This window comes from Typopeltis vanoorti, chromosome 6, assembly GCF_054136105.1.
Source record: "Typopeltis vanoorti isolate ZY-2024b chromosome 6, IOZ_Tvanoo_1.0, whole genome shotgun sequence".
In the NCBI taxonomy this organism is placed as follows: Eukaryota; Metazoa; Arthropoda; class Arachnida; order Uropygi; family Thelyphonidae; genus Typopeltis; species Typopeltis vanoorti.
The window spans coordinates 12858465-12879470 of record NC_143554.1 but is presented as its reverse complement, the minus strand read 5'-3'; the positions used below and the strand labels follow the sequence as shown (position 1 = coordinate 12879470).

The window sequence follows — 21006 nt, the reverse complement described above, 5'->3', positions numbered from 1 at the left end:
CGATGAAGTCACATTCACAAGATTGAAAGACCTTTATGAACTGCTCATTAAATATCTCCACTACAAATTCCACAACAGCTGTCTTTATACCATTTTCTCCAATGTCATTGTCATTCTTCCATAATCATTCTTTTTTTGCTGGCTACATATCGAAAGAACTCCTTAGGATCAGCTTCATTAGCTAACTGCTGTTCATAGGTCACTTTTGCTACACTTACAAACCAAGTCACCTGCCTTGCCTCATCTTTGTAATCCTCATTGAATTGGTTATCACCACTTCTCTTATGCAGACTCCATAATACCCTTTTTCTCTGTATCGCATGCTTAATCTCTCTATTCATCCGTTTCACACCTACCTTATTCAACCTTCTGCCCCTTGGAATACATTTAGACATTGCTTCTACTAGATAGTTATTGAAAATCCCCCGAAGCTGCATTGATCTCTTTTCCAGCTAACTCTTCATTCCATGCTACACCCGCAAGCTGTCTACTGAGCTCATCATAATCGTGTCCATCCCCCCCCCCCCTTGTGGTTCCACATATACCTTTTTCTCACAAAGGTCCTCATAGTGCTGGCAACCACCCAGTTAATCACCTTATGGTCACTCTCACCAATTGATGGTTGATTGGAACACCTCATTTATAACTGCATCCTCTGATGAGATGATATTTCCAAGAACCTTAATCCTCGTGTGCCCTCTGTTACATACTGTCTAAGGTAGTTGTCCCTCAAAAACTCAAGAAACCGATTTTCTTTACTTCCAGTTGCTATCTCATCATTCCAGTCTATATTGCCATAATTAAAATCGCCCATAATGATCACACTTTTCTTATTTGCTTGTCTAATTTGATTATACATTTCATAGTCACAACCATCCACATTACAGGTCTATAGCAACATCCAACCAAGTAATTTAATTCTATTCACCTCTAGTCCAACTGTTTCCTCTTGATCCCAGATCATCCCATTTCTTTCCTGTTTAAACATGCATTCACATCCTCTTGGAGCATCCACCTTTCTCATGCTGTCTTCCTCTGTTCACCCTGAGCCTCCCCATTTCCCTGTTCCTCTTTATTTCATTCTCTGATTCACTGAGAGGTGAGTACAGAGATTCATTCTCTGTACTCACCCCTCTCTACCTTCCAGCAGTAGTCTCTCCTCCAAGTGACTCACAACAAAACCACTCAAATGTAGTCCATCACTCTTATATAGTTCACTTCGTCCTTCAAACTCATTCCACACATTAATAAACTGTAGTCCTTTCTCCTCACACATTTCAGCTAACTTATCATTCACAATCCTTGCTCTCTGCCTCATCTCACCACTGTCATTGTCATTACAGTAACATGAAGTAACCTAGGCAACACACTTACTATCTTTCCTATCACACTCTTTTATCCGTCTAAGCAACCTCCTGATATCCATTCTGATGTGCTCTTTGTTCTCAGTCATGTCATTCGTACCTATTAAAACTATCAACTCTTTTGCTTGCTTCCTTCTCATATCCAATGCCTCAATCACTCTACTCATTTTATCGCCTGGAAAACACCTTCTCATCCAACACAACTTTAATAATTGAGTGACCATACAACGCCATTCACGGGTCTTTCATTACCTCTTTTATATCAACATGATATGTTTTAATCATTTTCACTTTCCCATACATTTCCCGAATTTTCTTAACTTCATTCCACGTCCATTTCATCTCTTGCCTAATCCTAACCATCTCAACTTGCGAATCTTGCAGCACATTCTGTCATTTAATCTTTCTAATTTTCGAACTCTCAAACCCTGCTTCACACTTTCACTCTCATTCATCCTTTCGAGTTTTTGTACTTCTGATCCTTGCGTCAAACTTTTGCTGTCATTCATGCTTTCGAACCTTGGGTCACACTTTCTGGTTTCATTCATTTTTTCGATTTTTCCAGTTTTCGAACCTTACGTCACATTATTTCTGATTTCATTCATTCTCTCAATTTCGTTGCCTTCCAACATATTCACATCACTTTCATCCTTTTTACCATTTGGGAATAAAGACCATCCCATTCTTTCAGAGGTGGTTTTGAAAGCCTGCATGGTCTATGCATAAATGACATTGGAAGGAATTGTCCTTGAAGTTCATGCAGTAACATATTGCATTAAGAAATATGATTTTTTAATATCCAAACTGCTTAGTTTTCTTACTTTCCTTTTTTTTTTTTTTTTTGCTTTTGTAATTGTTATACACTACCTTTAGAAATGATTTTATCCACAATGTTTGTTATTGCATCTATTTCTTCGACTTAAGCTCAATAGAATTTCTAACTGACTAATTATGTAGTAAGTTTTTTTTTTGTTTGTTTGGTAAGAAAGTAAATTAAATCTGACAAAAAATCATACTCTTGTTTTTATCCTTTATCAATGGCGATACTCCACCAATCGCCTTCTTTTGATTCCCTGAATACAGATTTAGAGATCCCCAAGAAATATTTTGAGCAGTAGCATCTAAAGCCAAACCCCAACAAAACAATGGCCACACCTTTCCATCCTAACAACAAAGAGGCAAACTGCCAACTCAACCTAATTTTCTGTAGCAGCACGGTCAAGCATGATCCTCATCCACAATATCTGGGAGTGAACCAGGATAGAAGTCTGACCTATAAAAATCATATTTGTAAAGTAAAAAATTAAAAAAAAATGAGAAACATCATCTCAAAACTAAGTGGAACTAGCTGGGGTTATAGAGCTGAGGTACTTATGATCTCAAAGGCCTGGCTCTTGTTTACTCTAATGTAGAGTACTGTGCACCAATCTGAAAGAAGTGTTCACACAAACATTATTGACTTCTAACTGAACATAACCATATGCATAATAACGGGACCCTGAAATCCATCCCTCTGCCATGCCTACCAGTGTTTTTCAACATAATCCCACCCACCAAATATATGAAAGCAGGCTTTACTAAAAGAATGAGAGAAAATCACATATAATTCCCTACTGCCTCTCCACTCAACCCATATAAATTCTCTTAGAAACTGGCTGAAGTCAAGCCAGTGCTAGGGCAGAAAAGACTCTGAGACAACCAGAGCCTTTTCTGGCTTAGCACCTTCAAACTTGCAACATGTGGAACCAACAATGGGCTATGAATTTATCAACAAATGGGTCTCTCTTGTAAAAGACCCCTGTAGCTACAAGCCGGGCTTCATCCTTCCTAGAAGGCTATGGACAACAATCAACAGAATCAGGATGAACAGGGCTGATGAAGCTATCTCCTACATAAAGGGAATATGGTAAACAGCCGTGTGACTGCACCAATATTCTACAGACTATCAAACATATCAGTGACTGCCATCTTCACCTCTTCCACAGCGACTGGCAGGAGATACATGAAGTGTCAGTGGCTTTCAACATTGGACATTGAACTATAGCTGAACTCTACCATAAGAATACATATATACATCCTTTATCAAACCAAGCATGAATAAACAATAGTCTATATGGGAAGTATCAGCACTACTATCAGACTGTTTACATCATCAAATTCCTGCCATGTACCCTCAAGGGGTGTAGAGGATATGATAGTTCTACATGAAAAAAAATTACATCATTACTAACTTCCTATCTACAATTTTCCTCCAAATCAGTCTGTTACTTGTCAAGACTCCAACATTATCAGATCTTATATTTCTATCGTCTAAAGCACTTTGTACCGTATCAATCCACCTACATCTTGGTCTTCCTCTGGGTCGTTTTGCTGCCAACCTGGCAGAGAACACTTCTTTTGCTATTCTTTCTTTGCCCATTCTGTTTAAGTGACCATACCACCTGAGATTAGCTCTGCTAATGCATTCCTGGATGCTGACAATGTCAAGTTCTTTCCTTATATTCGCGTTTTTAATATGATATTGCCATTGATGCCATCTGTTCATGCCTATAATCTTTCTCAGGACTCTCATATCTGCAGTCTCTAGTCTTTGGTCAAGTGTTTTACTTCTGACCCAGCTCTGAGATCCATAAGTTAAAACTGGTTTGAACACTGTCTTGTATACAGCTCATTTAGTGTTCCGACTAATTTCTCTCTTATTCCATATGAATTTATTCAATTGACTTCCCACCATACCAGCTTTGCTGATTCTGTTGTCTATTTCTATATTCAATTTACCATCTTCACTAAAAATCGTGTCTAAGTAGCTGAAATGTTTTACTTGTTCCACAGGTTCTCCAATTCACAACACTGTTGACATTTTCAATGATTCTGCCTATTTTCATTGTCTTTGTCTTTTTATTGCTGACCTTCATATCATATCTATTACAACAGTTATTCAATTTAGTCAGAGAATCTTGCAGACTTGTAGCAGATTTATTTAGAAATACAATATCATCTGCATAAAGCAAAGAGCTGACATTAACATCTCCAATTTTGATATCATGTTTAATACCACTTTCCTTCATAATGTGATCCATATAGATAATGAATAACAGAGGGGATAATGTACATCCTTGTCTCACACCAGATTTAACATTAAACCATCTTCCTGTACTTCCTTCAATTCTAACTGCTGACTCACAACTCAAATAAAGACGAAGTATTGCTTGATATAATGCCCCACTGACACCATATAACTGTAGCGTATTGAATAGCTTCTCTCTTGGTACCTTGTCATATGCCTTTTCCAAATCGACAAAACTTAAATACAGATCTTTGTTATATTCCCATGATTTCTCCACTATTTGTCGTAAAATGAAGATCTGATCCTGACAGCCTCTATTTGGCCTGCCAGCTTATTCTTCACCAAGCTATTCTTCCACAATTCTTCTCAACCGTTTCTCAAGTATACTTGCATAGATCTTGCCAGGAACACTCAATAGGGAAATACCTCTGTAATGTTCACATTCAGTTTTATTTCCCTTTTTATATATGGGTACTATTAGAGCTCTACTCCAATCATATTGAATTCGTCCCTCTGTCCAGGCTTTCTGAACTATGCAGCCACTGTAAGACTCTTATACCACCATACTTCAGCATTTCTGGTCGAATATCATCTACTCCTGCTGCCTTTACACATTTCAAGCCTTTGATGGCTTTTTCTACTTCAAGTATGGATATGTATTCCTGACTGCATGCCTGGTCAGTGTTTTTTTACCACTGTGCTGTCATCACCGCTTGTTTCATTTAGCAGTTTTTCAAAGTAATTACTCCATACTTCAATGTCACCTTTATCATCTCTAACTCCTTTTACAGCACTCTTTCCTCTATTCCTAAGCTTCTTCAACAATCTCCAGAATACTTTGCCACCTTCTTGATATTTATTTTCTATATTCTTGCCAAAGTCCTCCCATGACTTTTGCTTAGCTAGTTTTACACAGTGTTTAGCATGCTTGCATTTGTCTCTGTATTCTCTAAGAGCACAAGCTGACTTATTTGTCAGGAACTTTTGATATGCTTTCTTCTTTTCCTTCACTGCCTCTTTAACTTCCTGTGTTCACCATGGAGTTCTAATTTTTCTATCCTTGCAGACAACTTCACCACATGCCTCTCTAGCTGAATCAATCAGGGCTTTCTTCAAGGCTTGCCACTGAATCTCCAAGGTTTGATTCCTGTTCTCAAACTCTATCATTTTTTCTTCAATAATCTTTGTGTATTTTAGTCAACAGTTCACATCTGAGAGCTGCTCAACTTTTATTCGCTTTAAAACTTTCTTACATGTTATTCTTTTCACTATGAAATTCGATTTTATCCTGCTCAAGACCAAATAGTGATCGCTTCCAATTTCAAATCCTCTGTACACTGCAGTGTCCTGCACTAGGGAGTAAACATCACTATCAACAATAACATAGTCAATGAGACTTTTCTTATTCCTTGCCTCTTCTCTCCATGTGAATTTGTGCACATTTTTATGTTGGAACATGGTGTTAGTAATAACCAGTCCATGTCCTGAGCAGAAATCCAACAGATATTTGCCATTATTATTAGCTTTGCTCTTTTCTCCAAATTTTCCCAAAATATTTTTGTATGTCTCACAATCATTTCCTACTCTGCTATTTAGATCCCCAACAAGGACCAACTTTTCCTTTTTCATTGTGTAAGTTGCTTTTTCTAAAGCCTCAAAAAAATTCCTCCACTTCTACCTTAGTAGAACCTTCTGTGGGACCATAGGCACAAATAAGTCTCATTGTCCAGTTTCAAATAAGTCCAGTTCCATTCTCATATTTGCCCACATTACTCTACTTGACACTGACTGCCATTCAAGAAGATTAGCCTCATATTTTGTGTTGAATACTATCGCTACTCCTTCTTTTCCTTGATTGTCATTGCCTGAATATAACATTTTGTATTTATTGCTCAGAAAGATCTCACCAGTTTTGGTCTTTTTTGTTTCAGTGACCCCTATTATGTCGATCTGGTACTTATCTAATTCCTCAGCTAGCTCCATTTCTATGCCATTCAGGCTTCTTACGTTGATAGTACCGATCTTTAACTCTGGTGATGTTGAGTTGGGGTTTGTTTTCAGATTTTTTCCAGTAGCTGACTTTTCGCTGTTCGCCCTGGTTCCCTGGCGAAAACAACGGGGGCCTTGTTTAACCGGGTGATGCCCCAGCCAGCATGAAATTTTGTCATGTTGTACCATCATTTTTTTATTTTGGTTTAACCAATAAGAATACAATTTGGTCGGCTAAATCCCAAATTACCAGCCCATCCTCGTTCGTTCAGTATCCAAGTAGATACCCAACAGGGTGCACCTCGAGAAGATGAGGATTGGACATTAGGTCAGAAGCCCTGGTCAGTTCTCCACATTCCTTTAAAGGCTATGTGGAGGTCTCCTTTCAGTTATACAGCTTTGACCCTTAAGCACTCCAACTTTATGTAAACAAGACTGTTTACATTAAGAAGGCAAATGAATTCACATTAAATTGTCCAAGTATCCCATAATGCAGAGCACATTTCCTTTCCCATTTAGATATGTATATTGTCATATATTACAGGAAAGGTAATTACCCAAGCCAGTTTCAACCTTTCTTGTGGTCTTATCAGCAGGAGCTAAACTCATGAATAGAGCTCGATAAATATGTTCGCCCACTCACACCATGGTGAGTAGATTTTACTATCTGGCGAGTAGCATCAGAATGAATAAAATAAAATATTTTTTATTTAATAAAAAAAAAATAATAATAACTTCTACCACAGTACAATACTATTAATCATTTTGCAGAACTGCTACTGACTTATTGAAACACGTCATTAAAATACTGAGTGATGTCAGGAGAGCAGATTTTTTGCATCATTTGTTGACCCCTACTCATTTATTATTATTATTTGTCACCTAAAGGGAGTCCTATCGAGGGAGGGTATCTACTCTACAACTCTGCTTCCACCACTCACAATCCACCAATTGACCGCATCTACACCAATGCCATTTACCACTGATCGCCACCACTATTTTTTCCACAGACAATCACAAAGTCCATGCTCACAGCAGGATTCGAACCCACAGCCTCTTGAATGGAGAGGGGACATGCTAACCACTCGGCTAGCCAGGCTGGCCAAGTGGTTATTAATTTACTTGTAGATATCAAAATATCTACAAGTAAATTAATGCAGATGTCCTATATTCCATATATAAGCCAGAAAATGGTATTATCATGATAATAAAATAATCTCAAATTATATTTTTTACCCAAGTGTGAGCAAACCAAAGTTTGCATATCACTTGTATATCAAGGCAGATGACTCATATTCAAACTAGTATCTGGTATCCCAAACTAATATCCTGGTATCCCATAATGTACAACACACTTCCTTTTGGATATATGTTGCTATCCATTGTATGAAGAGTCATATCCACACCAGTTTTGACATTTATATACGAAGTCATATCCAGTGGCGAGCTATAAGGGGGCTTGCGCGAGCCCTTTGTTAAATTTTTCTTAAATTTGCAAGCCCCTTGTTCTTCTTGTTTACGGTTTTTTTCCCAAAAAAAAAAATTTTGAAATATATTAAGCCACAAACTCATACAGTAGCCTAACAAAAATGAGTCTATTCAGCAGTGTATAAATTATTTGGAATTATTGTTTCAATTCCTCTATAACGAATGCACCCAAGTTTGAAAATAATATAAGCGCATGAGCTATCTTTACCCTTCTCCCTTCTGGTAGCCAATCGTATGGCAAAACCAGTAGCCAATCAAATGTTTTATAAAAGATTCATCCTTATTATATTTTGATAGTTAAAAAATGTTTTTCTTATGTAAGATAAATTAACACAGTTGATCGTGTGCAAACATTTCATGTTTAGATCACGAAATATTTATTTTAAAATGGTCGCCTTTAGAGGTTGATTGCCCTCTCATACTGTTTGATTGGAATTTATACACAAGCTATATTAATAAAAGTTTTTGTGTGAAATATGACTTTTTTTTTTTTTTGCTCGACGATGTGAGCCCTTTGTTAAAATTTCCATAGCTCACCACTGGTCATATCCACACCAGTGGAGATAATGATAGATAAATCAATGGAAAAGCCACCATACTTTTATCCAAAATTAAAAAAAACACATGTATTAACCAAAGTGAAAATTATTTATTTGTAAATATTTCATCCTAAGTATCTTAGGACATCATCAGTACAGTAGTTTAAAGAATAATAGGAATAACATACAGTTAGGGCGCATGATTACAATAGAATCTCATTAAACATGTGTAACGTGTTACAGAAGTGGAGGGAAAGAAAAAAAAAACTAATAATAATTATTTTACACAATTTTGTATGACAATTTCCCATACTTCAGGGATAGTAAAAACGTCGTTGCAATTTAAATTTGGTCTGTGTGGTAGGGCTTCAGAACTTTCTTTATATAAATGTTCATGTTTATATAAAGATCTATGTAAAAGTTTAGACTTTTCCCAATGGATCCTATGGCTTGGATTTTCAATTCCGTGTTGAGAGAGGCCAAATTTCTGAGGTTTAAAAAGACGAATGTGGTCTTGATGTTCCGAGATGCGTTTCTGAACAGACCTACCTGTCTGTCCAAAGTAAGACAATTTGCATGAGCATGGAATCTCATAAACGACAGGCAACATCAAAGGTGAGAGTTTGTCCTTAAGAGAAGGCAACAAGTTGTAAATTTGGTTGATCGGTTTCTTTTTCTCCTATGGACCAACTCTCACCTTTGATGTTGCCTGGTTTATGAGATTCCATGCTCATGCAAATTGTCTTATTTTAGACAGACAGGTAGGTCTGTTCAGAAACACATCTCGGAACATCAAGACCACATTCGTCTTTTTAGACCTCAGAAATCTGGCCTCTCTCAACACGGAATAGAAAATCCAAGCCATAGGCTCCATTGGGAAAAGTCTAAACTTTTACATAGATCTTTATATAAACATGAAAGTTTATATAAAGAAAGTTCTGAAGCCTTTCTATGCAGACCAAATTTAAACCGCAACGACGTTCTTACTATCCCTGAAGTATGGGAAATTGTCATACAAAATTGTGTAAAATAATTATTAGTTCCCCCCCCACACACACTTCTGTAACAGGTTATGCATGTTTAATGAGATTCTATTGTAATCATGCACCCTAACTGTATGTTATCCCTATTATTGTTTAAACTACTGTACTGGTCCTAAGATACTTAGGATGAAATATTTACAAGTAAATAATTTTCACTGTGATTAATACGTGTGGTTCTTTTAATTATGATCTCACTACAGGTTTCGTTATTTAAAAAAGTTTCATCCAAAATATTTTTAAAATATGTTCATACACCATTTTCTTATTTATATATGGAAATTAAATTATTAGTAAATCAATTACTTCTGTCTGCATCAGTTGCAAGAAATAGACAAAATGCCACCTATAATTTTTTCACTTTTCTTTTCCTTCAAACAATTACATACCTGTTCATCCCTCATTAGAGCTGGTTTGGAATAGTGTTTTTCAATAATACGAGGATGTTGCAGGAAAGAACGAAAATAGCTTTCCAAGCTATTTTCATTAATTGCTAAACATAACCATGCTCTACTGTGTTGTATATAAGTTGTTGCAGTTGTAGTTAGACCATGTAAGAACTGAACAATATTTCTGGGAGTAAATTCCTTCACAAATGGCCAATATCCCAACTGGAACTGCTTTAACCTAGCATAAAGAAAACAAAGACACGAATTTAAAGCACAGCTTTAAAAATAAAACTATTTTTAAATAGCACAACAATTAAAAACTTGACATGGACTCTCATCAAGGGGTGTAGTATTATGTGATCAGCTTAACATAATTACTAACTTCATATGAACAATTTTCTTTGAAATTCACTTACTATTTCTCAAGTCTCAATACTGTCACTTATGTTTCGGTCTTCTAAGACATTTATATCATTATTATTACATGATGCCTCCAAGGAGTCCAAAGACTCATCGAGGGAAAGTACCTACTCTGCAACTCTCCATCTCCACCACTTAATCCACCAAATACAGTAAACTACCACTGCAAACATTATACACCAAGGCCATCCACAGCCCTCCACCACCACCACTAGTATTTTTTTTTGTCCGTAAACTGCGTGTGTTCTCAAGGCCGATATGTCTGTATGCATGAACCGTATGCCTAACTATAAAAATCCATCTAGATCTTTGTCTTCCTCTGTGTCTTTTCCTGATTTGCTAATTAAATACCAGATTTGCTAACATTCCTCTTCCACTTAAGTGATACCACCTCAGATTAGCTATGCTCAAACAATTATGAATGTTACAATGTCAAGCTCCTTCATTTTTCATCTAATGCCATTTTCCTTCATCATGTGATCCATAAAGATGATGAATAACAGTGAATTATGCACCTGATATTACATCCAACCATTGCCTGCCATTAGTATCATCTTTTCACTCCTATAATTTTTTTCAGAAATCCAGTCTGTGATCAGTATTTTATTTCTAACTCAACCATTACATCTATAAATTAAAACTGGCCTGAACATTGTTGTATACTGTTAGTTCAGTGTTTTGGCTAATTTCTCTCTTATTCCACAAGAATTTATTAACTGGCCTCCCATCATATAGCTTTGTTTATTCTATTACCAATTTCCAAATTTAGTTTGTCAGTTTTGCTAAAAATTGTATTAGTTCCATAGGTACACTGACAATGCTGACATTTTCAATGTTCTTGCCTATTTGCATAGTTTTTTTTTTATTTTTTATTGTTGTTGTTGATTTATAGCAATTAAAAAAAAAAAAAGTGAAACAACAGTTCAATTTAGTTAAAGAATCCTAATGACTCGTACTGAACTGATTTAGGTGTATAATGCATTATTGATTAGAAACTGTATAAAGAGGAGTGAGGAGTAGGTTCTTCGCATGGAGAGTGGTTGGTGAGTGGAATGCATTGCTGAGTGTGTTGTGGGTGTAGACACATTGAATCAGTTTAAAGCACAGTTGGATGAGCATTGTGTGCAATAGTGTGTACCTCCCATGATGAGTCTCGGACTCCTTGGAGGTCAAATGTTAATAATAATAATGATCTGCATAATATATAGAGCTGAGTTGAATATCTCCAATTTTGATGCCAGGCCTAATGAGACTTTGTACTACTCGATAAAATATCTTGTTTGCATCACATAATTGTAGCATGTAATATTCTTTTTCTGGTTCTACAAAACTTTAATACAGTTTGCTATTACATTCCAATAATTTCTGAATTACTTGTCTTAATTATATATTTATCTCTTGGTGTTGTTCATACCATGAAGCACTATTATGAATATTTGTCTTAATGTGAAAATCTGATCCTAATGATTCCTATTTGATTCAACCCAACCTCTTCATTCTTAAGTTTCTCTTGCACAACTTTTCTAACCTGCCATTCAAATATGCCTACATAAATCTTATCTGGAATTCACTTTTTATACATGGATGCTGCTGAGATGTCTATTCCAATCATCCAAATTGAACTTCTGATCAGGCCCTGTGGATGGGATTTGCATTTTATCAAAAGTTTACAAAGAAATTTACAAAATGCTTCTTTAGCATGGTGCATTAAAAATAGATGAAGAGAAAATGCAAAACAAGCAGGTTATTTTCAAAGCTGTTCTCCCCAAAAATTTTTACCAGCCGGGTGTACAAAAATTTTGAATGAGTTAAGAAAGACCCTTTTTCATAACAAATTAAAATAGCAATTTTATCAGAAATTACTTCAAGGATAATATTTTATATAGTAATTATAACAAACAAGACTAGGATTTTTCTTATTTCTCATTAAGTAATGAAAAACGTTGTAATGCTCACAGCTTAAAATTCTATACATTAATTCTTTTCTTCTTCTTAGGAGCCGTTGTCAGCAGCTTTTTCGATTAAAATCTGTTGGATCTGGTCCCTTCAGTGAAATCAGCATCAGATTATTTAGTGTTCTGAGTGATGCAATTCCTCATACAGGTTTTTATCCTTTTTAATGCAGAGAAACCCCTTTCACATTCAGCTGTTCTCACAGATATGGCCAGTCCAACAGTTTTGCTAAATTTGGAAAAGACTCTTTGAGCTCAGATGTTTTTGTTAATTTCCTTGTTTGTGTGTCATCTCTTTCCGTATTTCATACATGTGGAACACATCATTCCATTATCTTTCACTAATGAATGGAATTTTTTAAACCACTCACTGTTAATATTCGATAAGCGGTGTTTAGACGTACATTTTACATTTGAAAGAGACTCTGCAAAAATCAACGATTCTGTTGTTGGTTTGGTGTCTTCGCTACTATGCTTATCAGTTTCATCTTTCTTAAAACAACTTAAGAGTGTGGTTTTTTGACTTGACTTTTTACTCATTATGGGGTATTTTAATAAATACAAAATATCAATGTTATTAAATTAATCAGAACAAATCACTGAATTGTGCACTGACAGTAATACCAGAGACACACAACGCACGTTATGTCGCAATTTTACTATTTATAAGTATTAATTACTAGGAATGGGAATTGGTATCACTCGAGACTGACATCATAGTCCTCGAGAGTTTCGAGAATTCCCCGAGATCATAACTATATTTGATGTGCAGGCCTATTTTCTTTTACAAAATAAAATATTAAATACTTGGCTCACAATCTTCGGACAAAAACCATCATTTAAAAAAAAAAAAATTTTTATATTATTAACATTGATTTTTGCCTTTGATTCGAATTGGCTCAATTTTCACAATTTATTTATTTCAAACATCAAAATTATGTCTCTTTTGTAAAAGATCTTCTTTGCAACCGATGCTGTTGTATTTGAAATCCCGATTTGTGTCTTCTTCCATGTCAGATTGGTGTGCATCAAAGTGAATATCCGAAGCTCTCGAGATTGGCTTACAATACAAGAAACTGAGCTGGTCTCATGAGTATCGAGACTCTCTTGTTCGATTTCTCATCACTATTAATTAAAAAATGTCTTAAATTCTTTTTCCATTCTTGCTCATTATTTAGAAATGTCAATTAACAACATTAATTAGCCGGGCAGTCAGTAAAACCAGCCGGGCTGTTTGCCCATTCAAAAGGTACTGGGGAGAATTTAGATATTGTATTGCCACGAATAAAAAGGTGCAACACCAATCTTAATAATTTAGTTCTTTAATTATCCAAGCTGAATGCCAGTGACCAAATGTGTTTTACCTTATGTGAAATAAGATAAAACACGTATTTTATTATCCTAATTGACAGATCAACAAATAAAACTGAGGATGAGAAGCTTCATATTATAGATAAGAGAAGATGAAGTTGGTAATTTTTTCTATTGTGTCATCACTGGAAGATGTGTTAAGCATACCTGAAGCTGTAGAGATAAATTATTGCAGGTTGATACCTGAAAAACTCTATAAAAGAAGTGATAAAGAAAATATGATGGAAGAATGCCTGCTTAGAAAAACTGATTTCTGTAGAAGGACAAAATACACAGTTGATGCTCATGATTTCAATATATTCCTAGCCACCAGGAATATGTTCTTAATCCCCCCATTCCTCATTTTTCCAAAAACATCTAAATATTGAAAAGGACAACTTATATGAGCTACTAAACGAGCTAAAATGGATGGCTGGAAAAACTGCTGACTCTTAAATGAGAATTTAAGTCAGCAGTACATTAAGTGTACTGAAAAAATTCAGTATACTTAATCTCATAAAATACAAACTGCAAACCATGCTTTCAGAGAACTCAGAACTTCAACAACCTTACAGTAAGGTATTTGAATTATCAAAGTATTCAATCCAGCAAAATCTCATGATAGTTGGCACTTTGGTGCAGTACTAAATAAACAACTATAGTACTGAAGGCCTAGTGTATGTAATGAATATGATACAATACAACAAAACACAAAGCTGAACTTTCTCAACTGAAAATTTATTCTGAAACACAACTATTAATAGAACTATTAATGCATTATGATGCATTAATAGTTCTGTTGATAATTATTTTTAGTTATAGATTATATATTTTAGACTGTAATGTTGAATGTGAATGTTTGTGAAAATTAATACAGGATATTGTTTAGATAGCATTTTTATACATGGAACTGATGGATAGGAGGACCAAGGCATACTTGTTCACCAATTTTAGCATGAAGGACTTTGAACAATGTAGTGTATTGGAAGTGATCACTATTTAGTCTTGAGCAGGATAAAATTGAATTTCATATGGAAAAGAATAACATGTAAGAAAGTTTTAAAGCGAATAAAAGTTGAGCAGCTCTCAGATGTGAACTGTAGACTAAAATACAGAAAGATTATTGAAAAGAAAATGAAAGAGTTTGAGAACAGGAATCAAACCTTGGAGATTCAGTGGCAAACTATGAAGAACACATTGATTGATTCTGCCAGAGAGGCATGTGGTGAGGTTGTGGGCAAGGATAAAAAAATTAGAACTCCCTGGTGGACACAGGAAGTTAAAGAGGCAGTGAAGGAAAAGAAGAAAGCATATCAAAAGTTCCTGGCAAATAAGTCAGCTTTTACTCTTACAGAATACAGAGACAAATGTAAGAAAGCTAAACAGTGTATAAAACTAACTAAACAAAAGTCATGGGAGGGCTTTGGCAAGAATATAGAAAATAAATATCAAGAAGGTGGCAAAATATTCTGGAGGTTGTTGAAGAAGCTCAGGAATGGAGGAAAGAGTGCAGTAAAAGGAGTTAGAGATGATAAAGGTGACATGAAAACAGGAGAAAAAGATATCCTTGAAGTATGGAGTAATTACTTTGAAAAACTGCTAAATGAAACAAGCAGTGATGACAGCACAGTGATAAAAAACACTGACCAGGCATGCAGTCAGGAATACATATCCGTACTTGAAGTAGAAAAAGCCATCAAAGGCTTGAAATGTGGAAAGGCAGCAGGAGTAGATGATATTCGACCAGAAATGGTGAAGTATGGTGGTATAAAAGTCTTACAGTGGCTGCACTGCATAGTTCAGAAAGCCTGGACAGAGCGACAAATTCCTGATGATTGGAGTAGAGCTCTCATAGTACCCATATATAAAAAGGGAATTAAAACTGAATGTGAGAATTACAGAGGTATTTCCCTACTGAGTGTTCCTGGTAAGATCTACGCAAGTATACTTGAGAAACGGTTGAGAAGAATTGTGGAAGAAAAGCTTGGTGAAGAACAAGCTGGATTCAGGCCAAATAGAGGCTGTCAGGATCAGATCTTCACTTTACAACAAATAGTCGAGAAAGCATGGGGACATAACAAAGATCTGTATTTAAGTTTTGTCGATTTGGAAAAGGCATATGACAAGGTGCCAAGAGAGAAGCTATTCAATACGCTACAGTTATATGGTGTCAGTGGGGCATGATTATCATCAAGCAATACTTAGTATTTATTTGAGTTGTAAGTCAGCAGTTAGAATTGAAGGAAGTACAGGAAGATGGTTTAATGTTAAATCTAGTGTGAGACAAGGATGTACATTATCCTCTCTGTTATTCATTATCTATATGGATCACATTATGAAGGAAAGTGGTATTAAACCTGATATCAAAATTGGAGATGTTAATGTCAGCTCTTTGCTTTATGCGGATGATGTTATACTTCTAAATAAATCTGCTACAAGTCTGCAAGATTCTCTGACTAAATTCAATTGCTGTTGTAATAGATATGGTATGAAGGTCAGCAATAAAAAGACAAAGACAATGAAAATAGGCAGAATCATTGAAAATGTCAACTGTGTTGTGAATGGAGAACCTGTGGAACAAGTAAAACATCTCAGCTACTTAGGCACAATTTTTACTGAAGATGGTAAATTAAATATAGAAATAGACAACAGAATCAGCAAAGCTGGTATGGTGGGAAGTCAACTGAATAAATTCATATGGAATAAGAGAGAAATTAGTCGGAACACTAAATTAGCTGTATACAAGACAGCGTTCAAACCAGTTTTAACTTATGGATCTGAGAGCTGGGTCAGAAGTAAAACACTTGACCAAAGACTAGAGACCGCAGATATGAGAGTCCTGAGAAAGATTAGAGGCGTGAACAGATGGCATCAATGGCAATATCATATTAAAAATGAGGATATTAGGAAAGAACTTGACATTGTCAGCATCCAGGAATGCATTAGCAGAGCTAATCTCAGGTGGTATGGTCACTTAAATAGAATGGGAGAGGAAAGATTAGCAAAACAAGTGTTCTCTGCCAGGTTGGCAGGAAAACGACCCAGAGGAAGACCAAGATATAGGTGGATTGATACAGTACAAAGTGCCTTAGAGGATAGAAATATAAGATCTGATAATGTTGGAGTCTTGACAAGTAACAGACTGATTTGGAGGAAAATTGTAGATAGGAAGTTAGTAATGATGTAATTTTTTCATGTAGTATTATCATATCCTGTACACCCCTTGAGGGTACATGGCAGGAATTTGATGATGAAAAGCTAAAATGGAGAGAATTTGTTGTAAATGTTTTGTTCCAGTGCAAGAAATGAGAGTTGTGTGGAAAGCAGATAAAATGAAGTGACAAATACGATGTAAGGAAAGATAGCAAAAGTGTTCTATCGAATACAGAAGTAGCGAATGACAGTGCGCAGAATAAGGGCATGAAAGAAGCAGCTGAAAGTAATGTGTGGCGATGAAATGATAGTAAGAAGTGAAATATTATGTAAGCAAACTATTACAAATAGCTTGCTTACGTTGTGTCTTTCACAAGAAAAAACAGGAGCTAGAGCAAATGGAGAAATGATTGCTGTGTGGTACAGTAAGTGGGAGAACAAAAGAAAAAGTGACTTCAGAAATGAGAAACTGGAAATAAGGAGAAAGCAATGTATGGAAATGTAATGATAAGAGGTATACTTCATGAGCAAGTGATGAAAGCATGTTTCCCAGCTGCAAAAATGAAGGATGTTAGTGAACTGTCAGTTTGCAAAAGGGAAAAGAGATGACTGTTATGGTAAGAACAAATCATTTGAAAGGGCAGAAATATGAAATGAGAGAAGATGTGAAAGAGCTGTTGAAAAAAAACCAAAAATGAAAAGTAAAGAAGTAAAAACTGTGAGTCTGCTGACTTGGTATGATAGGAAGAGTTCAGAAGAAGGGCAATGATTGTTAATGAGAAGATTGTGCAAGAGGAATAGTGTCCAGTTTACTGATGTATGGAGTGAATTTGATAGGACATGTATATGCCTAACAGACCACATTTAAATGGTTTTGGAATTAGATGCTGGGAGAAAGCATTGTTTTTTAGTCAGAGTTTGGGAGTACAAAACAAGAAAACCAGCAATATTAAGGGGGATGCAATCAAACATGTGTCTGGGCCACCACTGTGATAAATGAGTGTAAAGAAATGATTATGCTACAGAATGCGATTTTACAGGTTTCTGGTTCGAATGGATTGGTAATGACATTACACAAGGATAATTGTAGGTAAAAGGTGATACCAAAGTGCATGTACACAAACGTAAGTAGTATCAGGATTAAGGAAGAGGAGTTTTTGGAATTGGTTAGCTTGACTTGGCTAAAAATTACAGAATCAATGGAACCTGGTTGACAGACAATGATATAATTACTGAGATAGAATGTAAAGGGCAATGTATTTTCAGGGAGATCAGAGAGAATAGGATAGGGGATAGAGTACTGTTGATGATAGCTGAGGAATTACAACCAGCAAAATTACACATTAAGGAGGATTTTGGGGGAGATGGTTCATTTGAGTCTGTCTGGTGAGAGGCCAATAATACAAAATATTCTGTTGGTTGCTGCTATGGACTAAGAAGTACACAAGAAAATTTAGATGCTGTGTATCAGCAGATTAGTAAAATGAGTGCAGGCCGAACAAATAACACATTATAAAGGAGAACAGGGTTTGAGAGCATTAGATCTGGTAATAGCATCAGAAGATATATCCATAATTAAGGTAGACACTCTGCTTCTAAGTAGTGCCATGTCTTGAGAAGCTACAAGAAAAGAATGTCAGTAGTGTATGTGAAGTGGTAAGAGATTAAGTGAATGAGTCAAGGTATAAAGCAAGAACTGCAAGAAAAAGAAATCACTGTGAATGGATTAAAAAATAAAAATAAATAAAAAAAAGGTGATCAGCACAAAGTGCAAGCAAGATAGATGACTAGTATGGTAAAAAAGGTCAAATCAGATTATGAAAGCTAAGAAGGTCAAAGTAAATCCAAAATTGTTATGTAGCAAGTAAGAATGAAAATGACTATGGTATGATGACTTTGAATAATGCTAATAGTAGGATGATGACAGGGTCGAAATAAATAGTTGAGTTGCTGAGTGATCATTTTGCAATGGTGTATCATCTCTGTCACATCAGCAACTGCAAAATCTCCACATGAATGCAAGATGAACAGGAGGTGCTCAGCACACTGAAAAATATCAATGTGAATACATCAGTGGGATTAGATGGCATGTCAGCCTGTGTACTATGCAAATGTGGAATGTACAAGAGAATTGGCATTGTCCCTGAAGAAGTTGTTCAATCTAAGTCTCAGCTATGGAAGTGTTCCAAGGAAGTGGAAAGAGGGTACGATTGTTCCATTGCATAAAGGTGGTTCCAAAATAGAGGGAGAAAACTAGAGGTCAATTAATCTATAATGGGCACCATGGCTTTGTGAAGTGTAGTGTCTTAGTAACTTATTCACATTTTATAATCAAGTGACAGTGGAATTGGATAAAAGAAATGGCACACCATGATACTGCTGGACCTTGCAAAGACATCTGACAAAATACCACATGGAAAACTATTACAACACTTGGAGCAAATGGGAATGGATGTGAAGCTAGTAGCATAGATAGGGGGTGGCTGACAGACAGACACCAGAGAGTATATAATGGAGTGAAATCTAGGAGAATGAGGGTGACTAATGGAGTTCCTCAGGGTTCAGTACTAAGGCCACTACTCTTTAATTTGTATATCAATGACACTGAGAAGGATTTAAGAAGTAATATCCAGTTGTTTGCTGATGATACAAAACTGGAAAGAGAAATAGTTGATAAAAGTGATGTAGATATCCTGCAGGATGATTTAAATCAATTGGCATTGTGAGAAAAGGACAATGATTGTCAATTTAATGTTGCAAAATGTAAGGTTATGCACTTTTGGTTGAAAAGGTTGCATAAGAGTATCACATTGATGGTACTGGATTGGAGAAAATTGATGAAGGCAATGGTGGATGTAGTGTTAAAGTTAAGAGGGCATATTACAAAAAGTTTGTAAAATAGCTCGAGTGATTACTTGGATGTGGAAAACCATGCTAACAAGTAAAGATAGGGAAGTTATTATTCCTCTCTATAATGCTATGATTTGAAGGGAGCAAAAGGTGGTAGAGAATATTCAGAGATGAGTGACTAAGCTGGAGACAAGTCTGTGGAATGCTCCCTATGAGAACAGATTGAAGGTGTGTGGGTTACAAAGTTTAGTTGATAGGTAGAAGATAGAAGAAATGACAGAAACTTTTCAGATATTAAAGGGATTTTATAAAATTGATGCAAAGGAAATTTTTCAATATATGATAAATTGAGAACTAGGGATCATCTTTGGAATTATCTAAGAGAGAGAGAGAGAGTGTGAGTGTGTGTGAGATCTATGACAGAATGAATTTAAGGAGAGATATCATAGGTTTTGTGTGTATAATAGCTTTGGTCTCCCATGATGAGTCTCTGGACTCCACAGAGGTACTATATAATGATAATATCATTCTTAGTTTTAAATGTGGGTTTTATAGTAAATTATTTAACAATAATATTTTAAAACAAAAATATTTTACAGAAATAAGAAATGATCACCATTCAGTTTTGAGCATCATACTGAAAAGTATGATGAATGTCATACTTTTCAGTATGATAACATATCTTTTTAGTATGAAAAGAAAAATGTTAGAAAATTTTAACATAATGAAGGCGAAACAGCTTCCAGAAGTGAACTACAGACTCAAATATACAAATATTCTTCTTCTTTGAGTGCCATCTCCTATCGGAGGTCAGCAACCACCTTGGCAAATTTTGAATGATCCTCAGCTACTCTGAGCAGTCTCTTAGAGCTCATGCCAGTCCACTGTCTGATGTTTGCCAGCCAAGATTTTCTTCGTCTTCCTTGTCCTCTTCTTCCATTTATCTTCCCTTTTATAATCAACTGAAGTATCTTATATTTTTCATTACGAAGTAGGTGACCAAGATATAAAGTTTTCCTTCTTTTTATGGTATCTAAAAGTTCACGTGATTTCCCCATTTGTGCCAGTACTTCCTGATTGGAACATTTTTGCTGTCCATGGGATTTTTAACATTCATCTGTATAACCACATATCAAAGGCTTCAAGTCTTTTTATTGATGTTGTCTTCAAGTTCCAAATTTCTGCACCATACAGCAGTACAAAGCATTTAACCATGAGCATACATAGCATTTAACCATGCTATGTATGCTCATGGTTACAGTGTTGATTTCATCAAGAGAAAATTTTTTCTTACCATTTCAATTCTTTTATTTCCATTTCTGGATTGCAATCTTCATTTAACCAGCATCCAAGATATTTAAACTTTGCCACTCTTTCTATTTGTTTCCCATTTAAAGGAAGTGCT

General features: G+C 35.6%; 1 protein-coding gene across 1 annotated transcript in view; it reads right to left on the bottom strand.

The window, feature by feature from the left end:
• prd1 (pleckstrin homology domain-containing protein pruning defect 1) overlaps nt 1-21006 on the bottom strand; it is a 274327-nt gene that overhangs the window by 209842 nt on the left and 43479 nt on the right. Inside the window, exon 3 of the mRNA XM_090394672.1 lies at nt 9877-10114. Within this exon, the coding sequence (XP_090250798.1) occupies nt 9877-10114 (238 nt within the window). The remainder of the gene's footprint in view (nt 1-9876; nt 10115-21006) is intronic.